This window comes from Rattus norvegicus, chromosome 1 (assembly GCF_021556685.1).
Source record: "Rattus norvegicus strain SHRSP/BbbUtx chromosome 1, alternate assembly SHRSP_T2T, whole genome shotgun sequence".
Taxonomy (NCBI): domain Eukaryota; kingdom Metazoa; phylum Chordata; class Mammalia; order Rodentia; family Muridae; genus Rattus; species Rattus norvegicus.
The window spans coordinates 10123749-10144950 of NC_141534.1; the positions used below are offsets into that span (position 1 = coordinate 10123749).

A 21202-nucleotide genomic window follows, 5' to 3' on the forward strand; every position below is an offset into this window, starting at 1 on the left:
TGTAATGACTTATATAATCACCACCTTGCTGGTGAAGAATTAGCATTTTCCAATTGCCTGATGTTACCTTAACATGCTAACACATGTCTTCAAACATGCATTTTTTAAAAAATTGTTATAAGGCAGACAGCTGCGTGTAGGATTGGTATCCAAAGACAGCACACACTGTCTCAAATTTTACGACATATTTGTTAACCACTTTGCTGAGAGGGAACTAATAGAGTTGTTTTCCCAGCAACTTCGGTTTTGCTGTCAACTATTTTAAAAGTTGGTAAGCTAGTGAGTTAAAAAAAATTACATTTTATTATTTGAATTCTCATTTATATGGGACTTTGTTGCAGTTCTTACTGTTACGTCCATCATGAGTCAAGAGCCAATGAGTCGCTTTTCATATATTACTTTCAATAATTGTTTTGTCCGTGAAAACATATTGTTGACCTACCTACTAAGACGAAAACTCTTGATGCTGCCTTTCTGACAATATAAAGTATGGGCATTATTAGAAATAAACTATAAGAATTTAACTTTAGTCATCCGAACTGTCAATTTAATATCTAAAGAATTTGTCAATCATCCACCCTAGCTATTGCAATCAAAGTAGCAACACATTTGCAATGAAAATCTCCTAGTAAGAATAGATTAACATCAAGGGTAATAGGAAAGAATGAGACTAGGGATCCTCCCAAGTGTGAGTTGAGAAGGGACCATCTGATAGAGCAGTATTCCTCAACTTGTAGGTTGACACCCCTTGGGGGGTGGGGGGTATCTTTCACAAGGCTTGCTTAAGACCATTTGAAAGCACAGATGTTTACATCACAACTTATAACAGCAGCACAATTACAGTTATGAAGTAGCAACAAAAATAATTTTATGCCTAGGGGTCACGGAAAGAGGAACTGTATTAAAAGGCTGCATCATTAGGAAGTTTGAGAACCACTGTGGTCGAGGGTCAATGACACAGACAAGCCTATTCTTAGAACATAGGGATTAAAGGAAGAGTCTGATGAGAAGGTAATCAAAGAGTCAATGTTTGCCTAAGGAACAGTGATGGCTGAGAGAACCCTTAGGCGGTCTGTGGGTGGTAGAGGCTGATAAGGAAATAGACATGAGACTTTGCGTAGGAATCAAGAGTACTGTATTACTACATTACTACAAAATTGACTTCCATATGTAAAATCTGAGAGGTTATATAAATCTAAGGGAGAAGCCCACCAACAAGCAGATGACTCTAGATTGAAGATGAGGACTTAGGAGACATTAGCATCAAAATGCCATTAAAAGTCCCAAGAATGTAAGATGGTCTAGTTGCATACAAAGGTGTGAGAGGCTGGGAGGTGCACATAGGGGACATTACAGTTAAATACCAAATGTTCTCATCAAACACAGTGCTAAGGTTACTTCTGCAAATGGCAAGACTGAAAGTTCAGTTTCTCTACAGTGGTGATCAGAACTGTTTTTAAACATCTGAGTTCCTTTTAAGAAATGCCACTGTTAAGTCTGATCAAGGCGAGGATTTCATACATCAAATATCTCTAATAGCAATACAGTGTGTGTGTGTGTGTGTGTGTGTGTGTGTGTGTGTGTGTGTGTGGAGTTCAGCCATTTATGTGTGAGGTTATGGCACAGTGAGTAAAAGAAGGCAAGAGAAAAGTAAATACAAAGCCCTTTGAGCAAAGAAACTGTATTTGATGTATTCTAGAGGCAAGGCAATAGAGATGTTTGTTAAAAGAATGGACACTTGGGATCGGAGAATCACTTCAAATGAACTTGTGGTTGCCTTGTCTCAGATGTGGATGCCTTCTAACAGGCTGAACACCCCTAGGCGTCTCTAGCCTCAGCTCCAGTCCCGGCCTGGTTGACTTATTTTAATTTACTTTAAAGTATATGTTTGATTCCACTTATTCAAAAGACAAAAATTCAGGAATGCACATACGTCAATTAGAACAATGAGATGTAAAAATACAAGGGCCCAATTTGAGGTACACTGGTTTGCAGAAATGTTGAAAGTTTACAAACGCATGACCTCACAGAAACGAAAGTAAACAGACCTCAACTAATTTTCACATCATAATTTATCTTACATCATCCAACTGGTTCTTGAAAAACCACTTTGAAGGTTAAGAAATAGTTCAGCACTATACATCACAGAAATTCCATCCATGTTTTGCTTTCAGATCTCCTTAGAACACTTTCTTTTGGCAATGACTAAGGAACAGAAAGACTGACTTTACACAGATATTCTAAAGAACACAAACAAAAATGCACCCAGAAATCAGTTTTGTTTAGAAAGCTTTTTAAAAAGTGCCAGGGATTTTCCAAGCGAGTAGCTGAAAATGCTTGACTTAGAAAAAAATACTTTGCATGCTGAGAGCAAACTGAGTGTCTTGATTCATGAGTAAGCAATTTTGGTGAATAATCTCCTTCAAACATTCCTTAAATGTGTCATTTGTAAGAGCATACATAATGATATGAACCGGAAGAATCTGGATTAAATCCTAAATCATGTAACATAAAAATTAAGTTACTTTCTTAATTGACCATTCAGCCCTATTCGAATGGGAAATGTAATACAGTGACTATAACAAGGGAAAATAAATAGTTAAACAGGGAACTTAATAGAAAAGTTTCACAGTAACAATTTCCTTTAAAGCACTGTTCACATGGCGCAATCTAGTTGGCCTATTTATGTAAATATTTATAAAAAATGTAATTTTCAACATCCAAAGATTCCTACTTCAAAGATTAGGAAAAAGTTTAATTACAAGAAAATAAACGTTTTAATTTTTTTTAAAAAAGCAAATAAAAGGAACTTTTTCATGCCCTATAATCTAAGCAAACTGTGAGCTAAAAGGTGTAATTTCAAATCCCTTCATTGAAAATTGCAACTTCCACACTGCAAAAAGTTAATCAGGTCAGGATTGGTGAAAATTGGCAAAGTCAATGTTTTCCATAAATGACTGTGTGAAAACCCGAAAGGAGAGGTAAGTGCAACAGATTTATTCAACAGAAGAAACAGCCATTACTTTTTCCCTGTCAGTTATGTGATTCCCTGTCACTCACTGTAGACTAAAAGAACAAATAAAACCAGAAGGAAGACAGCAAAGATTAAAAATAATAATAATAATAATAAGCTCATTAGGAAACAGAACTACGACGGCCATGGTAGAATTCACATAGGCCTGGGAGAAGATGGAGACCGGAGGCCAAGGACAACGCTAGGAGGAGATGAAATGAGGGGAAGGAAGTGTAACTATTAAAGGTAAGGTCATTTCCGGTCCGAGAAAACCCATAGAATCAATTACCCAGAATTCCCCGGGGCTCACCGAGACTAAACTGACAATCACGGAGTCCACAAACGTCTGACTTAGGCTCTCTGCATATATGCTATGGTTGTGTAGTTTCTTCTTATTCTTGTGGCACTCCCATGAGTGGGAGCAGGGTGCTGTCTGTGGCCATTTTGCCTGCTTTGGAAACCCTTTTTCTCCTACAGGGTTGCCTTGTTCAACCTTAACTTGAGGAGAGGCATCTAGTCTTTTTGCAACTTGATATGCCAAGTGTGGTTGAGATCCCTGGACGACCTGCCCTTTCCGGATGAGGAGTGGATAGAGTAGAGATGAGGTTGGAAAGGACAAGCAAGAGAGGAGGGAGGGGAAACTGTGGTTGGGTTGTAATAGATGAGAGAAGAAGAAGAAAAAAAGAGTTAAGATCATTTTGATAAAATGTACACTTCCAAAAAGGACAATGAAATCCTTACTAATCCGGCTGTGAAGAGAGTCCTACCTGGGAGAGGGAAACACGCAACACATAAAGCAAACAGGAACAGCAGGGTGCTTGACTTCTGTCTCCAATGGCAGCACCTTCTCCCCCGTGTGTCAAACATCCTGCAGTTAATGACAGAAAGACACAGTCAAGACAGATACCCTTCGTTAAGACATTAAAACAAATAATGCAAAGTATGATTCTCAGCAGGGACTGAACATAGAAACATGTTTTAGGCTTGTTTTCAAATAAAGAACTTAATGGAGAAAGGACAGAACTTGGGGCCCCAGGCACGCAAAGCAAGTGTTCTAGGCCACATCCTCAGAAGACTCTTAAAAGACAATGAGGACCAAATCGTCCCCTCCAAGTAAAGAGAAAGAAACCAAACGCCTCAAGGGATAGTAAAGAGTCTGGTGGGCAAGCCTAGGAACATGAGTTTAGATCTCCAGTGCCCATAAAAAGCCAGGCAGTTCTACAATTCCCATGGGGAGGAAATGGAGACAGGAGGACTTTGAACTGCAAAACTGGCCAAAACCTGAGGTGGATAGTCATTAAGGAAGATACAAGATGCTGACCTCTGGCTTCCGCAGGCTCCTGCATGACATGTATGGACATGTACACACACACACACACACACACACACACACACACACACACACACATAAATTCATCCATTTTATTTGTTACATGTACAGGCTCACATTTATTCCTCTATTTTATGCTCCCTCTGTCCTCTGTCTCCTGACTGTCCCTTGCCTAAATCAGATTCTGTGTCTGCCTGGAGGCTGTCTTGTGAATCTATTTGTTCCTGTGTCTGTTTCCACCCCTGTGTCTGTTTCTGTCTGTGTCTGTCTATGTATGTGCCTTCTAGGGGATCTGTGTGTGTGTGTGTGTGTGTGTGTGTGTGTGTGTGTGTCTGTGTCTGTGTCTGTGTCTGTGTCTGTGTCTGTGTCTGTGTGTCTGTGTGTGTATGAGAGAAAGAGAGAGAGAGAGAGAGAGAGAGAGAGAGAGAGAGAGAGAGAGAGAGAATATGAGTGGTATCTGCCTCTATTGAATTGCATAGGAAGCAGCACATGGGGAAGGAATGGGATACTTTTCAGAAATCTTTAGCAGAGTTTTAAAAGGGATTAAGTCACCGGCCCCAACCAATCCCATTTGACCCAGCCACCAAAAACCATGGTTTATCAACCATAATATCCATAAATGGTTGCTTTCAACCTCTACAGTTGAAAGATTTTAGGAAGCTGCTTTTAACCTCTGTATCTGCTGCCTTCAGCAGATGATTGACATGCACTGTTCTGAGCTGGGGTATAGAGGAGTCCGAAATCTATAATCTCAGCTAGACACTGGCTTAGGGTGTGAAAGCTAACTACAAGGGAAAGCCAAGGCAAGTAAGGAAGGTTGTTACATCATTCTCTAAAAGGCAGGCTAAACAAACAGGCTGAGTACATGGTAGGATGGTTGTCCTAAGTCTCACATGACCTCAAAGTGTATTACTAACTCTGGCTGTGAGGTCCAGCAAAAGTCCTTAGAATGGAAGGGGTGTTTTCAGAATATTGCGTCACCACATACTTGCTTATGCCTTCCTTACAAGACTATATATGGCAGGTACGTCTTAATAAGATGAGTAAATATTCAAATAATTCTACAAATAAATCATTGTAAAACTAGGGCTGGGTGTGGTGGCACACGCCTCTAACCCCAGCAATCAGGAGCCAGATACTGGCAGATCTCTGTGAGTTCAAAGACAGGCTGTTCTACAGAGCGAGTTCCAGGACAGCCAGGGCACTGAGAAATCTTGTCCCAAAAAAATTAAGAAAGAAAAAAGAAAAGAAGAGAAAAAGAAAGAAAGAAGGAAGGAAAAGAGAGAGGGGGTAAGATTTCAACTTTAGCCTCTTCAGCATCACCAGACATGGATATCTATGTTATTCACCCTGTATTGTTTTAAATCATAATAACATTTTTTTCATGTTATAGCATCCGTTATCAAAAGGCAATATTTAAAATAAAATAAAATTAGTCTTCCTTTCCCAAAATGTCGCACAGGAGCACTAACATGCCAAAAAGTTGAATCCATTGTGTGTACTAATACCTATCGGTGTTTTCAAATGGCTATTATTCACCCAGTGGTTCAGAAACTAGTAAGGAATGTTAGATACAGGTGAACCATTAGATCTTTGCGTATAATGTGTTATCTTTCCCCGTTTTTTAAATTACACTCACGTATTGTGTGTTTGTGCGTGCCTGGACATGTGTGCATGTAGAAGCTAGACGACAGCTCCTGGGAGTGACTTTCCTCCTTTTGTTGTGTGGGCTTCCAGGATCAAACTCTTGAGTCATCAGGTTTGGTGTCAAGTGCCTTTACCTCGTTGACAACCCATACTGCTGGACCCACAGTGTCATCTCTAATTTGAAAAAAAATGTATTTATTAATGATTTAGAATGGCATCATGTCATCGTGGCTCACAACAGGTTTCCTCGAGCCAGCATCACTGAAACAGGCCAGACTGCAGAGGATGTGATAAGGACAGAAGCCGTTTGCTCACAGGGGCCGTAAAAGGGCCAGACTGAGCAGATGCAAGGGTAGGTACACTACAGCAATGGGTAGAAATCAGCAAGTCCTAACACTCACAAATGACAGTAAAGCTGCAATCAATCCCTGCTGGAAAGTAACTTTATTTCCAAAGGAACAACAAACTATACCTTCTTAAAGTCCAAAGTCTGCTTACACGGGTACTGTGTTTAACAGTGAATGGGAAGCCAGGAAAACCCTCAACTGAGAAAACATACACAAAGGGATTCCTATCCTTGCCTTAAGAACACACATTGAATCATTATTTTTTTTCCGCGAAGATGTCGTATCAAAGAAAACACGGATTACAGTAAAACAGGTCTGAGTTTGCTCCCTAAGACCTACACAATCCCAAAATTCTATTGTTGTGTCTACAGGTCACCTGTAAAGTCAGGTACTGCAGTGTACCTAGCCCTAGAGACACTTACATCTTCAAAATAGGATGATGTCTTCAAAGGTCAGTACCTGATACCTCACAATCGTTCCGTAAGTAACCGCTGTTATAATTACCACACTCCTTGGCATGCTAATGTGCGTGTTCATTCTATCTGCTCTACAAGAAAAAGGAAGACACTTGAACAATAACAGACAACAGGCTTAATCTCTTATGCCGATAGATATCCTTCAAGTGAACGTAGAGTCATTTGTGGGATCACTGGGGAAGATGACAAGCTACCTTATGTCTGCTCTGAATGACTAGATGCCATATAGTGCCTAAAGTTCCTATCACAGTCTTGTACTCCACATTCTACAAGTTCCAACCACAGGCAGCTGTCTGTTTGGAATTTCTAAACTCAGACAAGATTAAGAGGATTTTGGGGGGGGCAGGCATAGAACACATGTTTGCATATATCTTCACCCAATATTTTTGAAGCTAAAAGCAGCTACCCATTACCAGGAACATGTTTGAGTAAATAATGACACTAATAATAATGGGTATGGACTCTGGGATGGCCAGGACTTATTCTGTCCTGTTCCTCTGTTAAGCATATGATTTGGTGGACAGGCACTTTCTACTGTGAGCCTTGTTGCTTTTCTGTAAATGGGCTCCTACCACCCAAAGAGAACTTCTACCTCTAGCTCAGTCGGCTGGCCGGAGTTTTCACAAAAGGCAGCTAGATGGTCTGCCACAGGGAAGGTCGCTTATTTGGAAGAATTGGGCCTGTTTCCTATTGACGTTCTATGAATGAGTTGTTCCCTGTTCATGCTGGGGATGAATTAATTGGCTGTGCTTCTAAAACAAAAGAACAATTACGTATTCAAAGAAGCTTCGAGAGCTGGACATTCGAAAGGTGATGAACTGCTTATGGCTTTCACAGAAGAAACTGAGGTTCAGAAAAATGGAAAAGAACAGAGATGGCCGCCAGCCTTCCTAAGACTGGCATGCCAGCCATCTAGCTTCCTATTCTGTGTGGCATGCGGTGGCTCTCCTCCACCATCAGTATGTGAGCAGCGTCACTCTCTCTTAAGCTCACACATGCTCTCAAACAGGATGCTAGACACTGCTCATTTTCCAGGCAACTTCTCCTCTGCTATAAAAAGCTCTGATGTTTAGCGGCTCCATAACTGATCCTTGAGTTCTTTTAGCGAGCTGGCCTGCAGTCCTATCAAGCAATAGCTGCAAATGAAGACCAGGGCTTGCCACATTCCAAGACTGAAGACTCCACAACCCAGCCACAAAAGTAGCCAGGACAGTGCAAGTGCTCGTAGCCAAACATAAACCATAGGACAAGCTGACTTCCATTGACTTTACTGTTTAGTAAAGAACAGAAGCAAATAAATTAGGAAAAGAACTGGGGGAAGGAAATCACTGTGGGTCTTCTCAAGGGATCACTTAGCAAAAAATACATCCCTGAAATGTTAACGACTTTCTCAGGAGAATGGAAAAAAAATCCCAAGTACAGTTACTAAGGTTCTAAACAGAAACTTCAACTTGATGGAGTTTTGATCAAGGTCTCAAAGTTCGAGCAAAGGGAAGAGAGGCACTTTTCAAAGATTTACTTTTGTTTTTATTCACGTGTATGCGTTTTGGTGTGCATATTCCAGGCGCATATGCGTATTCATAGAGGTCAGAAGAGGGTGTGTGTGTTGGATCGCCTGGAACTGGAGTTACAGGTGATTGCTAGGCACCAGATGCGGTTGATGGAATCAACTCTGGTCCTCTGAAAGAACAGCAAGTGCTCTAAAGCACGAAGCCATCTCTCTAGACCTCAGAAACTTATTTTAAAGGAAAATCAGTTCATAGCCTTATGTAATTTGGAAAAGACTCTTTTTCATTATTCAGGCAAACCTGTTGTCTCACAGGTGAGAATGTAAGAGATTAAACTATCTGCCCAGCTTTCATGATGAGCTGTAAGCCTCAAATCATTTGTGTTCCCTGGCTTCCAATGCAGCTGTCCTTTTAGAGGAGCGGATTGCCTTTATCAAGACCTGTATCAAATCAATAGGCTACAAAATACCATATGTTTGAGCCTCGCTTTGGAAAGCTTTGAGGAAAAACACATTTCACGGGGATGTTAACAGGATATTAGTTGTGCTAACATCAACATGATTTCACTTCCTCGAACATACCCCTACTCTGTTTCTCCGGTAAATCTTTTCACAAAGTGCTTTGGGAGTGACAGAGAACAGCTTGGGATTCTATGGGGATAAAAGAACAGTAATTTAACATATCCAAGCCTGCTTATAATAGCATTTCTTCCTTCAGTGAAAGACCATGTTCCTGAGACTAAGCTAATGCATAAAGGAGAGAAAGTGCCATCCCGTTACTGAAGTGAGACCCCTTCATTAAGTTGGCTTCACCCACACCACACTAAAGTCTCACTGCTCGGCTCTTCACAAAGCTTGGCTTACTTAAACAAGAACATGCATGACTGGCTCATACCGTGATGTCACCTTGAGAATTTACACAAATGCTGTACACACACACACACACACACACACACACACACGCGAACACACGAACACACACAGGAGCGCACACACACACACACACACACATACACACAGGAACACACAAACACACACACGAACACACGGACACACACACGCACATGAATGTATACACACGCATAGGCACTGTGCGAACTGGAAGAGATAGCTGTAATTTTTGCTCTATAGTTCTGTAAAATATTCTTAATAGAAATTAGTCAGTGGATATATAGGGCATTGTCATATTTTTTTACAAATATACTTGAATCTACAGTTATCTTTAAATTTTCAGTGAAACATTAAAAACTTTGATATGTGCAACTTGATTTCAGAAAATTCTCTGAAAAAGACAAAATTGTAGGGTAGGTGCATGCATGGGATGACTAAAACAAATGATGTTGGATAACTTTTACAATGTATGACTAATGGTTATAACACATAACCTTTGGGAAAAGAATACTCAATTGTTCCTTGCACTTTAAGAAAGAGAGAGAGAGAGAGAGAGAGAGAGAGAGAGAGAGAGAGAGAGAGAGAGAGAGAGAGAGAAACAGGAGAGCACTTTTCTGTAGGTATCCTTGGAGGCCAGAAGAGGATGTTGGACCCCTAGAGCAGCAGTCACTTGAGGGCTGTGAACTGAGCTTCTGAGCTCTTTGAGAGCGACAAGGCCATCTCTCCAATCTCCTGTGAGTTTCCTTTATATCCGTTCAAATTTCTTGTAGGTTTACAATTATTAAAATAAAACAAACAAAAAACCCCTTAAATGCACCCAAAATATGCACTGGGGTCTATCACTGCTGTCGCCCGTGCTGGCTGGTGTCACCCGTGCTGGTGAGTGGCACTGCTTTGATCACTGTCAGCTGACAGAAGTGTCTCTCTTGGATTTCCTGTATTTGGATTGGCAAGATCAAGTCATATACATACTTTTCTATTACAGTATAAATATTTTTCCTTCTGGTTGTGTATTTTTTTTAATCAATGCTTTCATAAACATGCAAGCTTTCGTTGTATCGGCTGCCTTTCAAACTATCTTGAAAGGCATTCCAAAGAATTGCACTCCAAGGGAAAGGAAGATTAAGATGACCCAGGTAGCTGTACTCTTTAGACTGGAATTCTTAGTTGGAATTGGTACAGCCTTTAAATGTCATCATTTTCACCAAGCAGTAGACATCACAATGTCCTCTAGCTTTGACAAGGTAATGATGTCATCCAACTAGGCCGGAACATGGAAATATACATCTTGCCACAAATATTACACACTTTCTGTTTAGTCTGAATACTAGATGGCCTCTAGAACCGTCTAACGTCTTTCACCAGAAATGTAAATTCTATATACTATGTGGACAGTTAGAAACAAGACTGGGTCTAAAGACATTATCATCAGTTGATTTTTTAAACATATAAATGACATTTCTCTCTAATCATTATTTCCAGAAATCAGCATGACACTTCACTTAGGCAGTAACAAATACGCGCCTCTAAAACTTCCCATAAGCCAGCAGACAATAGCCTCATTCACCATTCACATTGGAAAGACACAGTGTCATGTAACTTATATAAGCCATAAATGGAACAGTATCTTCCTGCAATGGGAGACCAACAAAGGCCAGCCTTCCTAAATCTACCGAATTTCCCAGAGAATGAAAAAACACGCAGTTGTTATGACTCCTAAATATATTTATGAAGTCTGTAATTTTAAACCACGAGTGTAACAATATACAAATTTGTTCTACAAGAGGACGAGACCCTTAATTAACCTGTGTATTTTTATTTACTGAAATTAAAATTTGGAAAATATGGTTTGTTCCTCATTTCAACATTTTTAACAAAATAATAGAAATATTTACCTTGGGTAGATTGGCATTATCTCCATGTGTTCTAACTTGCCCACTGGCTAAAAAGGGTTAAAACATCTCAAACCACCGCACAGAAAATACACATAACCATTTTTGAAAGACACAAAAAAAAAATCTCCACCAAAAGAATTTGGTAAAGAAATTTAAATCAAGGGTAAAAGTCTTAGATGACTGCTGACTTGTGATTCAACCTGAGAAGACATAAATTTAATCACACCAAATTCAAATGGATTAGGTAATTTAATTGCATTATCAAGAAAGTGTTATTGTTACTGGTTGATCGGTTTCCTGTGTGTGTGTGTGTGTGTGTGTGTGTGTGTGTGTATGTGTGTGTATGTGTGCATGCGTGTGCGCACACACACGCGTGTGGGCAGGCATGCCTGCTTTCAATCCCATGACCTCTCCACATCCAGGGAAGCTGCCTAAATACTAAATATCTCCTTTGAAAAGTCAAGGTATGTTTGCAGGAAAAACTGAAGTTGGAAACAAACTTAGCCGTCATTCCAAACCTGTTGCCTGTATAGGAGAACGAGTCTTATGTTACAAGGCTGGCTGTAACCCAAGACAAATGCTTACAAGTTATCCATTCGTCCATTCCACTGGCATAAGCAAAACTGTAAAAGTCACAGGTGTGGCATTGCTTCACATGGAGTTTTAATACAAATATAAGTGGTATTCATTACAAGGCACAGGGAAGAGATCAGAGCTACAGCATGGAGGGCGTGGTTGGTATGCTCTATTCTGTTTCCTACCTAAAAAAAAAAAAAAAAAAAAAAAGCCTTCGGGGATGCGGACAGGACAGAGCAGCGAAGAGGAATAAACACCGAAGACCCTGGGTGCTAACCTGGAAGAGGAAATCGAAGCGGAAATAAGTAAGGATGGAGTAATGGAATGAGGGAAGGATCAATTTGCTATCACTGCTCAACAAGTTAGTGGAAGTGGGTTAAGAGTCTGTGGGCCCAGGAATAAAGCAAATGGCCGAGGGGGTGGGGGGGGGGAGAATACGGTGTGAGAAAAGGTAACGTTTAAGTTGACCGCAAAGGTAAAGTGACCCATCTGAGAACCATCAACCAGTGTGGCAGGCCAGGAGGTACGTGAGGACACTCTTTCACCAAGTCCCTCTGAGCCACCCCACAACTTGACAACTTGGATGGCAACTCCATCTAGGAAAAGCCTTCACTCTTTTTCTGACCATCCTTACCCTCTCCTCCATGCCTCCTACTGGTAATTCTACAGGAAGCCCTCATCACATTCCTTAATTACTTTTTAATAAACACTGTATATTAGAACGTTTTTCTGAGCTCTTCAAAGAAACGAGCGCGAGGTGGGAGGTTACAAGTGGATAAAAACTCATTTAAATATCTAGAGCTCTGAGAACTACTTCTCCAGGCAAAGGTGACAGCGGAAAGCCAATCTCTGGATCAGCAGAACCTTTCCCCAGCTGTTGATCCGGGCAGTGCTGGCTTGCCAGGACCAGAACCCTGCAAGCCGCTACACTGTGGGCTCCTCCTTGTTTAATCTGAATCAAAACCACGTTTTCCCCCATACTTGAAGCCCTGCCGTTCTTATTCTTTCCACTGCGCGAAAGTGAGGTTTACCTCTCTCAAGAGGAGAAAGGGGGAAAGAAAGCTGCACACACATGCCCGGGCTCCGTTTGGGCAATACCCACTCCCGGGTGCCTCGAGGAGGCACACAGAAGCTTCTGTTACTGCAGTTGGTACCTTTCTGGGAAGCGCTGCGCTATAGGGGTGAAGGGGACACAGATGGAGATGCGATGGGCTCCGAGCTGGGAGGCGACTTACATGCTCGCATTACCGCGTGGAGGTTCCCAGAGGCCGCACGCTCATCCTCCAGCGCTCCTCTGCCGTGCTGTCCGTGAGCTCCACCGAAGGGGACCGGGGCTTTCGGGACCGCGCCCCGCAGGACCCTTCGTCACGCCCTTTCTGGAGAGTTCATAGGGTTTCCTGGCAGCTGCTCGTCCTCTGCGCGCGGGGCGGCGCAAGGTGGACCCCGGGCGCGCGCCGCGGAGTTCAAGAGTAGGTCCCGCGCGCAGGGGCGCGGCTGACGGCGGCAGGTTCCGCCCGGCGGAGAACTTTCCCAAGAGTTGGGACGAAGGGTTCCGGCGAGCGGGTGGCGGCTGATCCCGGCCCGCGGGATTGGAGAGGCTGAGATCACCAGGCTCCGGAGCCTGCGGCAAGGCGCAGCGCCGTTCCGGCCTCAGTTTACCCCTGAGGCTCAGGTGCGGCTCGGCGCGCCGCCCCCCCCCCCCCCGGGTGGCCCGGGCTCTAGGCGATCGGAGGACAGAGGACCGTCCTGCCAGAGCAGCTGCCCCACCCAGGGCCGGCCACCCGAAGGCAGAGGCAAAGGGAAAAGTCGCCACGCGGGGCGGGACCGGCGCGGGCGGCAGGGTTGGGAGCCTGGCGTAGAGCCAGGCGCAGCTCCGGGGAGGGGACCCCGCTGACCCTGGGGTCACCCGTCGGCTGCGAGCACAGAAACCCGTAGAGGTTGGGTAAAGAGCTTGGAACGTAGGCGGGCCAGTGGGCATTTGTTCTGCCCGCTGCCAAGCACCCGGGCTGTCCCTTACTTTTCCCTTCCTTAGCTCTTCCTTTCCCCGTCCCCTCAATTTCCCTCGAGGGGAGAGGGCTAACGGGGGGTGAAGAGAGAGAGAGAGAGAGAGAGAGAGAGAGAGAGAGAGAGAGAGAGAGAGAGAGAGAGAGAGAGAGAGAGAGAAGATAAAAGGAAAGAAGAAGGAAAGGGAAAGGAGAGAGGGGTGAGGAGAAGTTAATGGGGTAGGGTGGAGGAGGGCTGGAGAGGTTTGGGGCGATTTATTTTTCTTTTCTGTTTGAGCGGGATTAATTTGCCAATGCAAATGCAGCCGCTCACTTGGGAGAGTCAAGACAGCCATGCGACGCTTCTGCTGAGAAGCTGCTTTGCAGGGGGATGTAGGCACACCCACTTTCTAAAATAACTCTGAAGCACTCAGGCCGAGGGTCCCTGAGCTCTGTTCACATAGTGCTAGGGGCAGCGGCTTTTCCAGACTTGATGCCCTTCGGAGTCAAGTAGTCCGGCTTTCGTTGTAGACGGATACATATAAAAGCCATAAAAGTATATTAACCCTGATTGGCTAGTGGTAGAGAAGGACTGGGGTAGGAGGGAAAGAGGTAAAACAGGACTGAGGACAGATAGTTTCAAGCAAAAGAAGGAGGAAGCTGGAAAGCCTCCAGCAATCTAGACTACTTCTGGCCCAGCGTGTGTTCTTGTGATTTTTATCAGTATTTATTTTAACGTTAAAAAAAAAAAGAAGAACAACAGTAGAATTAATAGAGGCTTAAACTGCTCCATTTAAGAAAAGCTGATATCCTTTTGGTATTACAGGTAGGGAAGTGAGGCCCAGGAGGCATAGTCTGCACGAATTATTCAGAAATGACCAGGGTTTGAGATTAAGGTTTACAGACTCAGTTCAAGTCCACCTCTGTGCCACTAGATTGTCCCAAGGAATTATTTAACATTCCACCTAAACTTTTCGAAACGACATTAATTTCACCATTTTGTGGGTCTGGAAAATGGGTGTGGCTTAGCTCTGCGTCTACCGCTAGACTTATCAAAACAGGAATTGAAGTTGCGGTGTCTCCTGAAGGCTTGACAGGAGCAGTGTCTCCCTGCAAGCTCTTCATGAGGTAGTTCCACTCCTATAATTCTGTTTTGCTTACTCCTTGACAATGGTTATTCTCGCCCCTCATCTCCTTCTACCTCCCTCTCGTCCTTATGGAATCGGACTCATGACGTTCTGGTTGGCTTTGTGGCCCGTTTAGCTTAACCACTCCCATTTGTTGGTTTCAAACTCTCCCTTGGAGCCTGGTAGGATCACAACTAAAAGCACTGAGTCCTCGTTCTCTGGATTGGCTAGTATCAAATGACTCAGCCATGAGAGGCAGTGCCACCCGAGTTCCTTCTTTGTCTATTGGTGGAGGTCAACCTTCCAGAAGGGTTGTGCTCATTTTTGCAATAAGGGCATCCCTGCTCTTGGGCTAACGACGCTCTCATGGTATTTGAGGCCCCTATTCTATAGAAGGAATCTATATCTTGTTCCATAAATTTGGTCACAAATCCATGATTGAGAGTTCATAGGACCTAGGGGGGATGTTAATACTGTTATTCAGCTAAATTGACATAACAGAAACAGTCTTCTAAATGCTTGTGTTAATATCCATAGGCCAGTGCTACTCTCAACCTTTATCAGAGAAGTCTCATTTTCCAGTGGTGAATTTTCCACAGTGGTAGTGAATGCGGGGACTCACGGCTGTGGAAGGAGCTGAGACTAAGTTACTGTTGAGTGCTCTGTCATTTACAAGACATATACACCGTTACCTCTAAGGCTAAGAACATTGTAGAAGAGGGAGAGGAAAGAATGATAGAGCCCGATAATAGGGAGGAGGGCTACGAAATGACATCCTCTGGGCAAGACTCAGCCATTGCCATCATGATCTCACAGCAGCCATATTTGACGAAACTGGGTCTGCACACGCATCGAGTTTTAACTTGAAAGTGACCATGAAACAGAGAGCAAAGAAAGAAACAGAAGCAACAGCCTAAGCCAGTACTCTTCCCCAGAAAAAGAAGAATCATCTAGACCTATGTGTGTATACTGAGATTGCTTTCAAGAAATTGGCTCACACAACTGTAGAGGTGCGGGTTCAGAATCTGTAGGCTAAACCAGCAGACAGGAGGAGTTTCGACCTGCTGGCTGAATCCTTTCTTGTTCAATTAATCATTCAGCAACTAACTGGTGACTTTTAAACAAATTTTATTAGGACTATCATATTAGCAGATTTTAAATATTTATGGAGTGCAATGTAATATTTTATGTATATAATGTGAAATTTAGCTAAATAACATTATCTGGACCCTCGTGTATGTATCCTATAATGAGGACACATGAATTTTATTTTCAAGGCAATTTTAAAATATTCAATACAATTATTAATGGTTATATTCACCATGTTATACAAGTGATATAAAATATATATTCCTAGTAAGGGGTGTGGTACATACCTGTAATCCTAGCACTTATGAGGCTGAAACCAAGGGATGGAGAAGTTAATATCAGTCTTGGTTACGGAGTGAGTTTGAGGCCAGCCTTGGATCCTCTGTATGGGTGAGGGAAGACATTTCTATGGATTGAAGTATTGCTCCCTTTGATTGACAGCTCTCTATTTCCACTGACCCCTAACTTTTAGCAACCATCATACTATTTTCTACTTCTCCGAGTGTCTGTATTATTTTCCAGGTAAGTGATATCACATGGGAATTTTCTTTGGTCTATCAAAAGAAAACTGGATGAGTCGGAGTTTTTTTTTTTTTTTTTTTTTTTTTTTTGGTTCTTTTTTTTTTTTTCGGAGCTGGGGACCGAACCCAGGGCCTTGTGCTTCCTAGGTAAGCGCTCTACCACTGAGCTAAATCCCCAGCCCCGAGTCGGAGTTTTTATTGCTATTAAGAGACACCATGACCATATCAAGTCTTATAGAAAAAAGCATTTAATTAGGACTTAAACATTTAATTGGGGCCTACTAACAAGTTCCAAGTTTAGTACATCAAGTAAGGTGGCACACAGGCAGATGTGGTGCTGAAGAAGTAGCTGAGGCATCTACAGGCTGATCAGCGGGCAACAGGAAGAATGGGCGTGGCTTGCGCTTCTGAAACTCCAAAGCCCACACCCCCCAGTGACTCACTTCCTCCAACAAGGCCACACTTCCTAATAGTGTCACTCCTTATGAACCTATAGGGACATTTTCAGTCAAACCATCACAGTAAGGAAAATGAAATACACGCACAAATGCATGAGCGCACGCAATGCGATGGGTAAAATAAGGAAATTCTTCCGTTTCAAACACTGAAGAATCTAGAAGATGCCATGCAATGAAGTCTGATTTAAATGTTAATCTCATCCTCAAAACTAACCTTTTAGGAACATCCATAATGACATCCGACCAAATAGCTGAGCATCTGGCCAAACCAAGTTAACAGGTAAAATTAATCACCACATTAACCCAAACCGGGAGACATTCTATGAAACACAGAAGTAGCTATTATGTTCTGCTACATAATTCATGCATTGAGGTTTCCACAGAAAAATGTGAATCACAGCTAAAATATTACAGGGTGCCTGTGCTGGCTATTGGTCTGAAGTATGTTAGGAGCATCTGCATATTTTGAAGTCTGTTCTCACGGGGGAAAAAAAAAGGATTCGTTCTTTATCCTTGGAAGAACATGTGAGGGGGAAAAAGTGTGAGATACAAAAATACAGTCTTTTGATGAAATGGCTAATCCTCAGCCATCTGGTCTGTCATCACTGTGAACCCCTGCAGTTTATCCTGATTTATAAAATAAGGGTTACAACTGAGTGTTATCAGTCAGATTCAGTAAACTAAGGACGGAGCACACGCGGGGATTTGCTGGAATGTGGTGATATCGCTTGCCCCTCCTGCTCCGTGTAGCCTATCATCCCAAACCTGAAGTAGAACCAGGAGCACATTCCTCTGCACTCAGCAGTCTGATGGCGTTCCAGACAAGAGAAATTTTGGACATCTGTGTAAATCCTTTAATGCTGATGTACACTTGGCTATGAGGAACTTCCTTTTCCCATTGATTGACTTAAACATTCCTATCTAACATCCATTCAGAGCGGGGGCATTCTGCCTTGTACAATGAGTCTTTCAAATGACTGAAGGCAGCGCTCATCCCATGCTCCCAGAGCCCTGGTTTTTACTTTAACCATTTAATGCCTGGCTTCTTGCTACATGTCTGATTTCTCTTTTGTGTCTCCAAGTAAGCCAACAGCAATGTTCTTTGCCAATGAGACACAAAGTTGGTCACACACCATAACTTAATTCCTACTTTCCTGAATTGAGTATAAGTCTTGCATAGATCTCAGAAGTTGCTGACCTTTTCAACAGAAATGGGCATAATAAATCAATGTGAAAAAACAAACTTTATTTAACATTGTTCAAGACCCAAATGGAAATTTCTGGATTTTATTTCAACTATAATCCATTGATCTCCTCTGCTTTCAATAAGTTTTTTTCTTTCTCCAGCAAGGAGAGTAGAGAGCTAATAATTGTCTTGTCTGTGTCCACGGACATCAACCTGCTTAGTCCCCAGTCACTGGTCCAGGATAGCCAGTGAGGCTCGTCAGGTTTTCTTTTGATGGCCCATGGCTGTCTTCATCACCCAGGTATGCGAACAACCTTGTCTTGTCAATGGGTCTCTTCCTGAAGCAGAACAGGTCCAAAATCCATGGGAGTCATTCAGCTCTCGGATCTCATAAACTGCCTCTCCCAACACAGCTTCCTTCCCTCCTCCTTTTTGTATGCACCAGCTGTGAGAATGACTGAGGAAAGAAAAAGGGGACATCAAAAGGAGGGAGAGAATCTCAGAAATATCGAGATTTCACAAAATAACTAGTATTCCCACTTTGAGAATAGGAAAAGGAAACTCAAAATATACCTTCTGCCACTTCATTTCTGCTGTTATAAAACACTTTGGCTGAAAGTAACTTAGTGAAAACAGCTAATGATTCCGGGTCATTGTCCATCAATGAAGGGCCTCAAGGCAGGGACTTCAAGACTGCTTACTATTACAAACAGCGTTAGTTCTGAGTGAGGAATGTAGTTCACAGCCCAAGAAGTGCAGAATGATGAGTGAAGCCTGTGGGGGAATCCTGCTCTCTGCATGTCTATGAGATTTTTTTTCTCATTTGGCTTTCTTATACAGTGCAGGATCGCCTCTATAAGGAATGGTGCCGCCCACAGTAAGCTGGGCCCTCTCACGTCAATTAATAATCAAGACAATTTCCGTACATGAATCTGATATAGGAAATTTCTCAAACTAGTCTATCTTTTCCAGGTGGCTCTAAATTGTGACAACTTTTAAAAATAATTATTTATTAAAAACAATGGGTGGAACAGGAGGCTAAACACTGAATTAGTTTAATAGTACTTTAACTTTCTGAGCATTCAGCAATGCAGACCCAAATGTTTGGTTGTAACTGTCAGAAAGCTCAGGTGACTGCGCAGATTATTTGAGTCCCTATAAAATGATCTAGCACATTTTGTTTTCTTTCACTTGAACTAGTGTGTGAATTTGGAGAAATAAGCTCAAAAATCAATTCCTTTGTCCACCTTAATCGTAGGTTGCAGCTGTTTTGTTACATGAAAATTTAATAATGCTATTTCTTACACTTTGGATAAATAACAGTGTTGGGCCATTGAGGTACCAGTAGAGGCTGAGTTTTAAATGATGCCAATCTACAGCTAAAGGACATTAGAGGCCACCCCTCTTCAGTCACTGTCTTGTCTTGCATTTTCACACATGAAACCCTGAAAATTACCCTGGGCAATGACATGAAGTTCATACAGACTTTAGGTCCTGTAGATCTATTAATGGAAACCTTTATTTATAGGCCCAGACTGTGAGCTTAAGTCAGGAGGAGTTCACTGTTCTTTCTGCATAACTGCTGAATTCCTCCATCTTCAAATACTCCAGGGACAGCCTTTTTGTTTTCTTTACTTTTTTCTTTTTTCTTTTTTTTTTCTTTTCCTTTCTTTCTTTCTTTTTCTTTTTCTTTTTTTTTTTTTTTGGTTTTCTTTCCCATGATCCTTTTTTCCTATCAAAAAGAAAGGAGCAATTTGCATACGATCTTAAGTTCGTCATAGTATATGTTGCAAGTCTAGTCCTTATCACCAATGAGAAATGTAGTCTGGAGAAAAAGAACAATGACGTTTGTGAATTTCTTCAAACTGTCTGGGGGGGAAAATTCTCCAAATGATGTCATTGAGAAAGAGACGTAAATTAGTGGGGAATAGCCATAGTTGTGTAGAGCAAGAGCGTTTTAAGCAGGGAGGATAGAGTCCAGAACTGACTAGAGGGGAAAGAACGAATGAGGTATAAGTGTGCAAAGGGCCAGGGAACAGCCTTGTGGCCAACAGATCAGTCATAAGGTTCACTGCCAACTAAGTTATTAAAGGGGATGTGAAGCTACTGTCCCCAAATGCCACCTCTGCCTGATGATTTCTTTGAAGCACACACAATTAGGAAGCAACACACACACACAAAAATAATTCTCCATCCTTCTTCTGTTTGTCCATTGGCAGAACATAATTTTGTTTTAAAGAGATCCCTGCCCCTTCCTTCCCTTATATTGGGAGAAGCGAAACAGCTCTTTCTGTTGGAGATACCTGCACGAATTTCCCCCAAACACTTGTGCTGCCCATCAGTTTTCCTGCAGATATTTACACCCCCATAATTTACTGTCGCCAAGGACTCAAACAACTTGTCCTTTGCTTGTCAACTCTTTGCAAATGTATCGCCCTCATCAGCTTTGACTCCTCCGTGCATGTGCTCCTTGTATGAACAAATCAATCGGTCCTGAGGTACTTTTTGTTGTTTTTGTTAATCTTTATTATTTAAGTCTAATTCAGGGAACCGAGTCACAGACTTAGTAAGAGGGAAGGGTGGTCTTACTTCCTCCCCTGTGGAAGTCACCGGGTGATTCTGAGTAGACCAGAGTGAGACTTCATTTATGGGAGGCAGACTCAAAGTAGTTCAAGGAGTGAGTGAAGCTGGGAGACTTCGTAAGCAGCTATTGCACGACTCAGGTACAAGACAATAATGAATGGCATGAACGGGAGTAATTGAATTTGGGATATTTTGAAGACATTTCCAAAAATAGGGTATTAAGTATAATAAGAAAACCCTATAAATTGTGGTTTGCACCCATGTGTCTTAGTGAGTCTGGAGTGTTTATTTAGGAATGGGTTTAAAAATAAAAGTCAAAAGTTCAAATTAAACAGGTCAAGTCCAGGATCTCTGTCGGTTTAATATGTGCAACTTCACACTACCTAGAACTTACTTAGTGTTTGAATGAAGGAACTGTTAATGAGTAAGCTTTTCCCTCTGATGTTTTCTCTGAAATCAATGTCAAGTTCCCAAATGGTTGTTCGCAGAATGGACCTTCCTAGTGAATTGGGATTTTAATGAGTCTTGAAGAATAGTCTAGAGCTACAGTAAAAATTAGAAACATTAGAATAAT

The 21202-nt window shown here is 42.2% G+C and overlaps 1 protein-coding gene and 1 long non-coding RNA gene across 7 annotated transcripts in view; both read right to left on the bottom strand.

Annotated features, from left to right (window-relative positions):
• The window catches only part of Adgrg6 (adhesion G protein-coupled receptor G6), a 149728-nt gene extending 136259 nt beyond the window's left edge, over positions 1 to 13469 (bottom strand). For 5 of the 6 annotated variants that reach the window (XM_087554502.1, XM_087554481.1, XM_087554492.1 and 2 more), the window contains exons 1-2: positions 12918 to 13469; positions 3781 to 3881 (exon numbers count right to left, since the gene is read on the bottom strand). In XM_087554502.1, coding sequence (XP_087410628.1) covers positions 3781 to 3881; positions 12918 to 12919 — 103 coding nt within the window. In that variant the 5' untranslated portion in view covers positions 12920 to 13469. 6 annotated transcript variants of the gene reach the window in all.
• A 4615-nt stretch (positions 13470 to 18084) lies between these two features.
• LOC148006840 (uncharacterized) overlaps positions 18085 to 21202 on the bottom strand; it is a 43334-nt gene continuing 40216 nt past the window's right edge. Inside the window, exon 3 of the long non-coding RNA XR_015649001.1 lies at positions 18085 to 18502. This is a non-coding gene — a long non-coding RNA (uncharacterized LOC148006840). The remainder of the gene's footprint in view (positions 18503 to 21202) is intronic.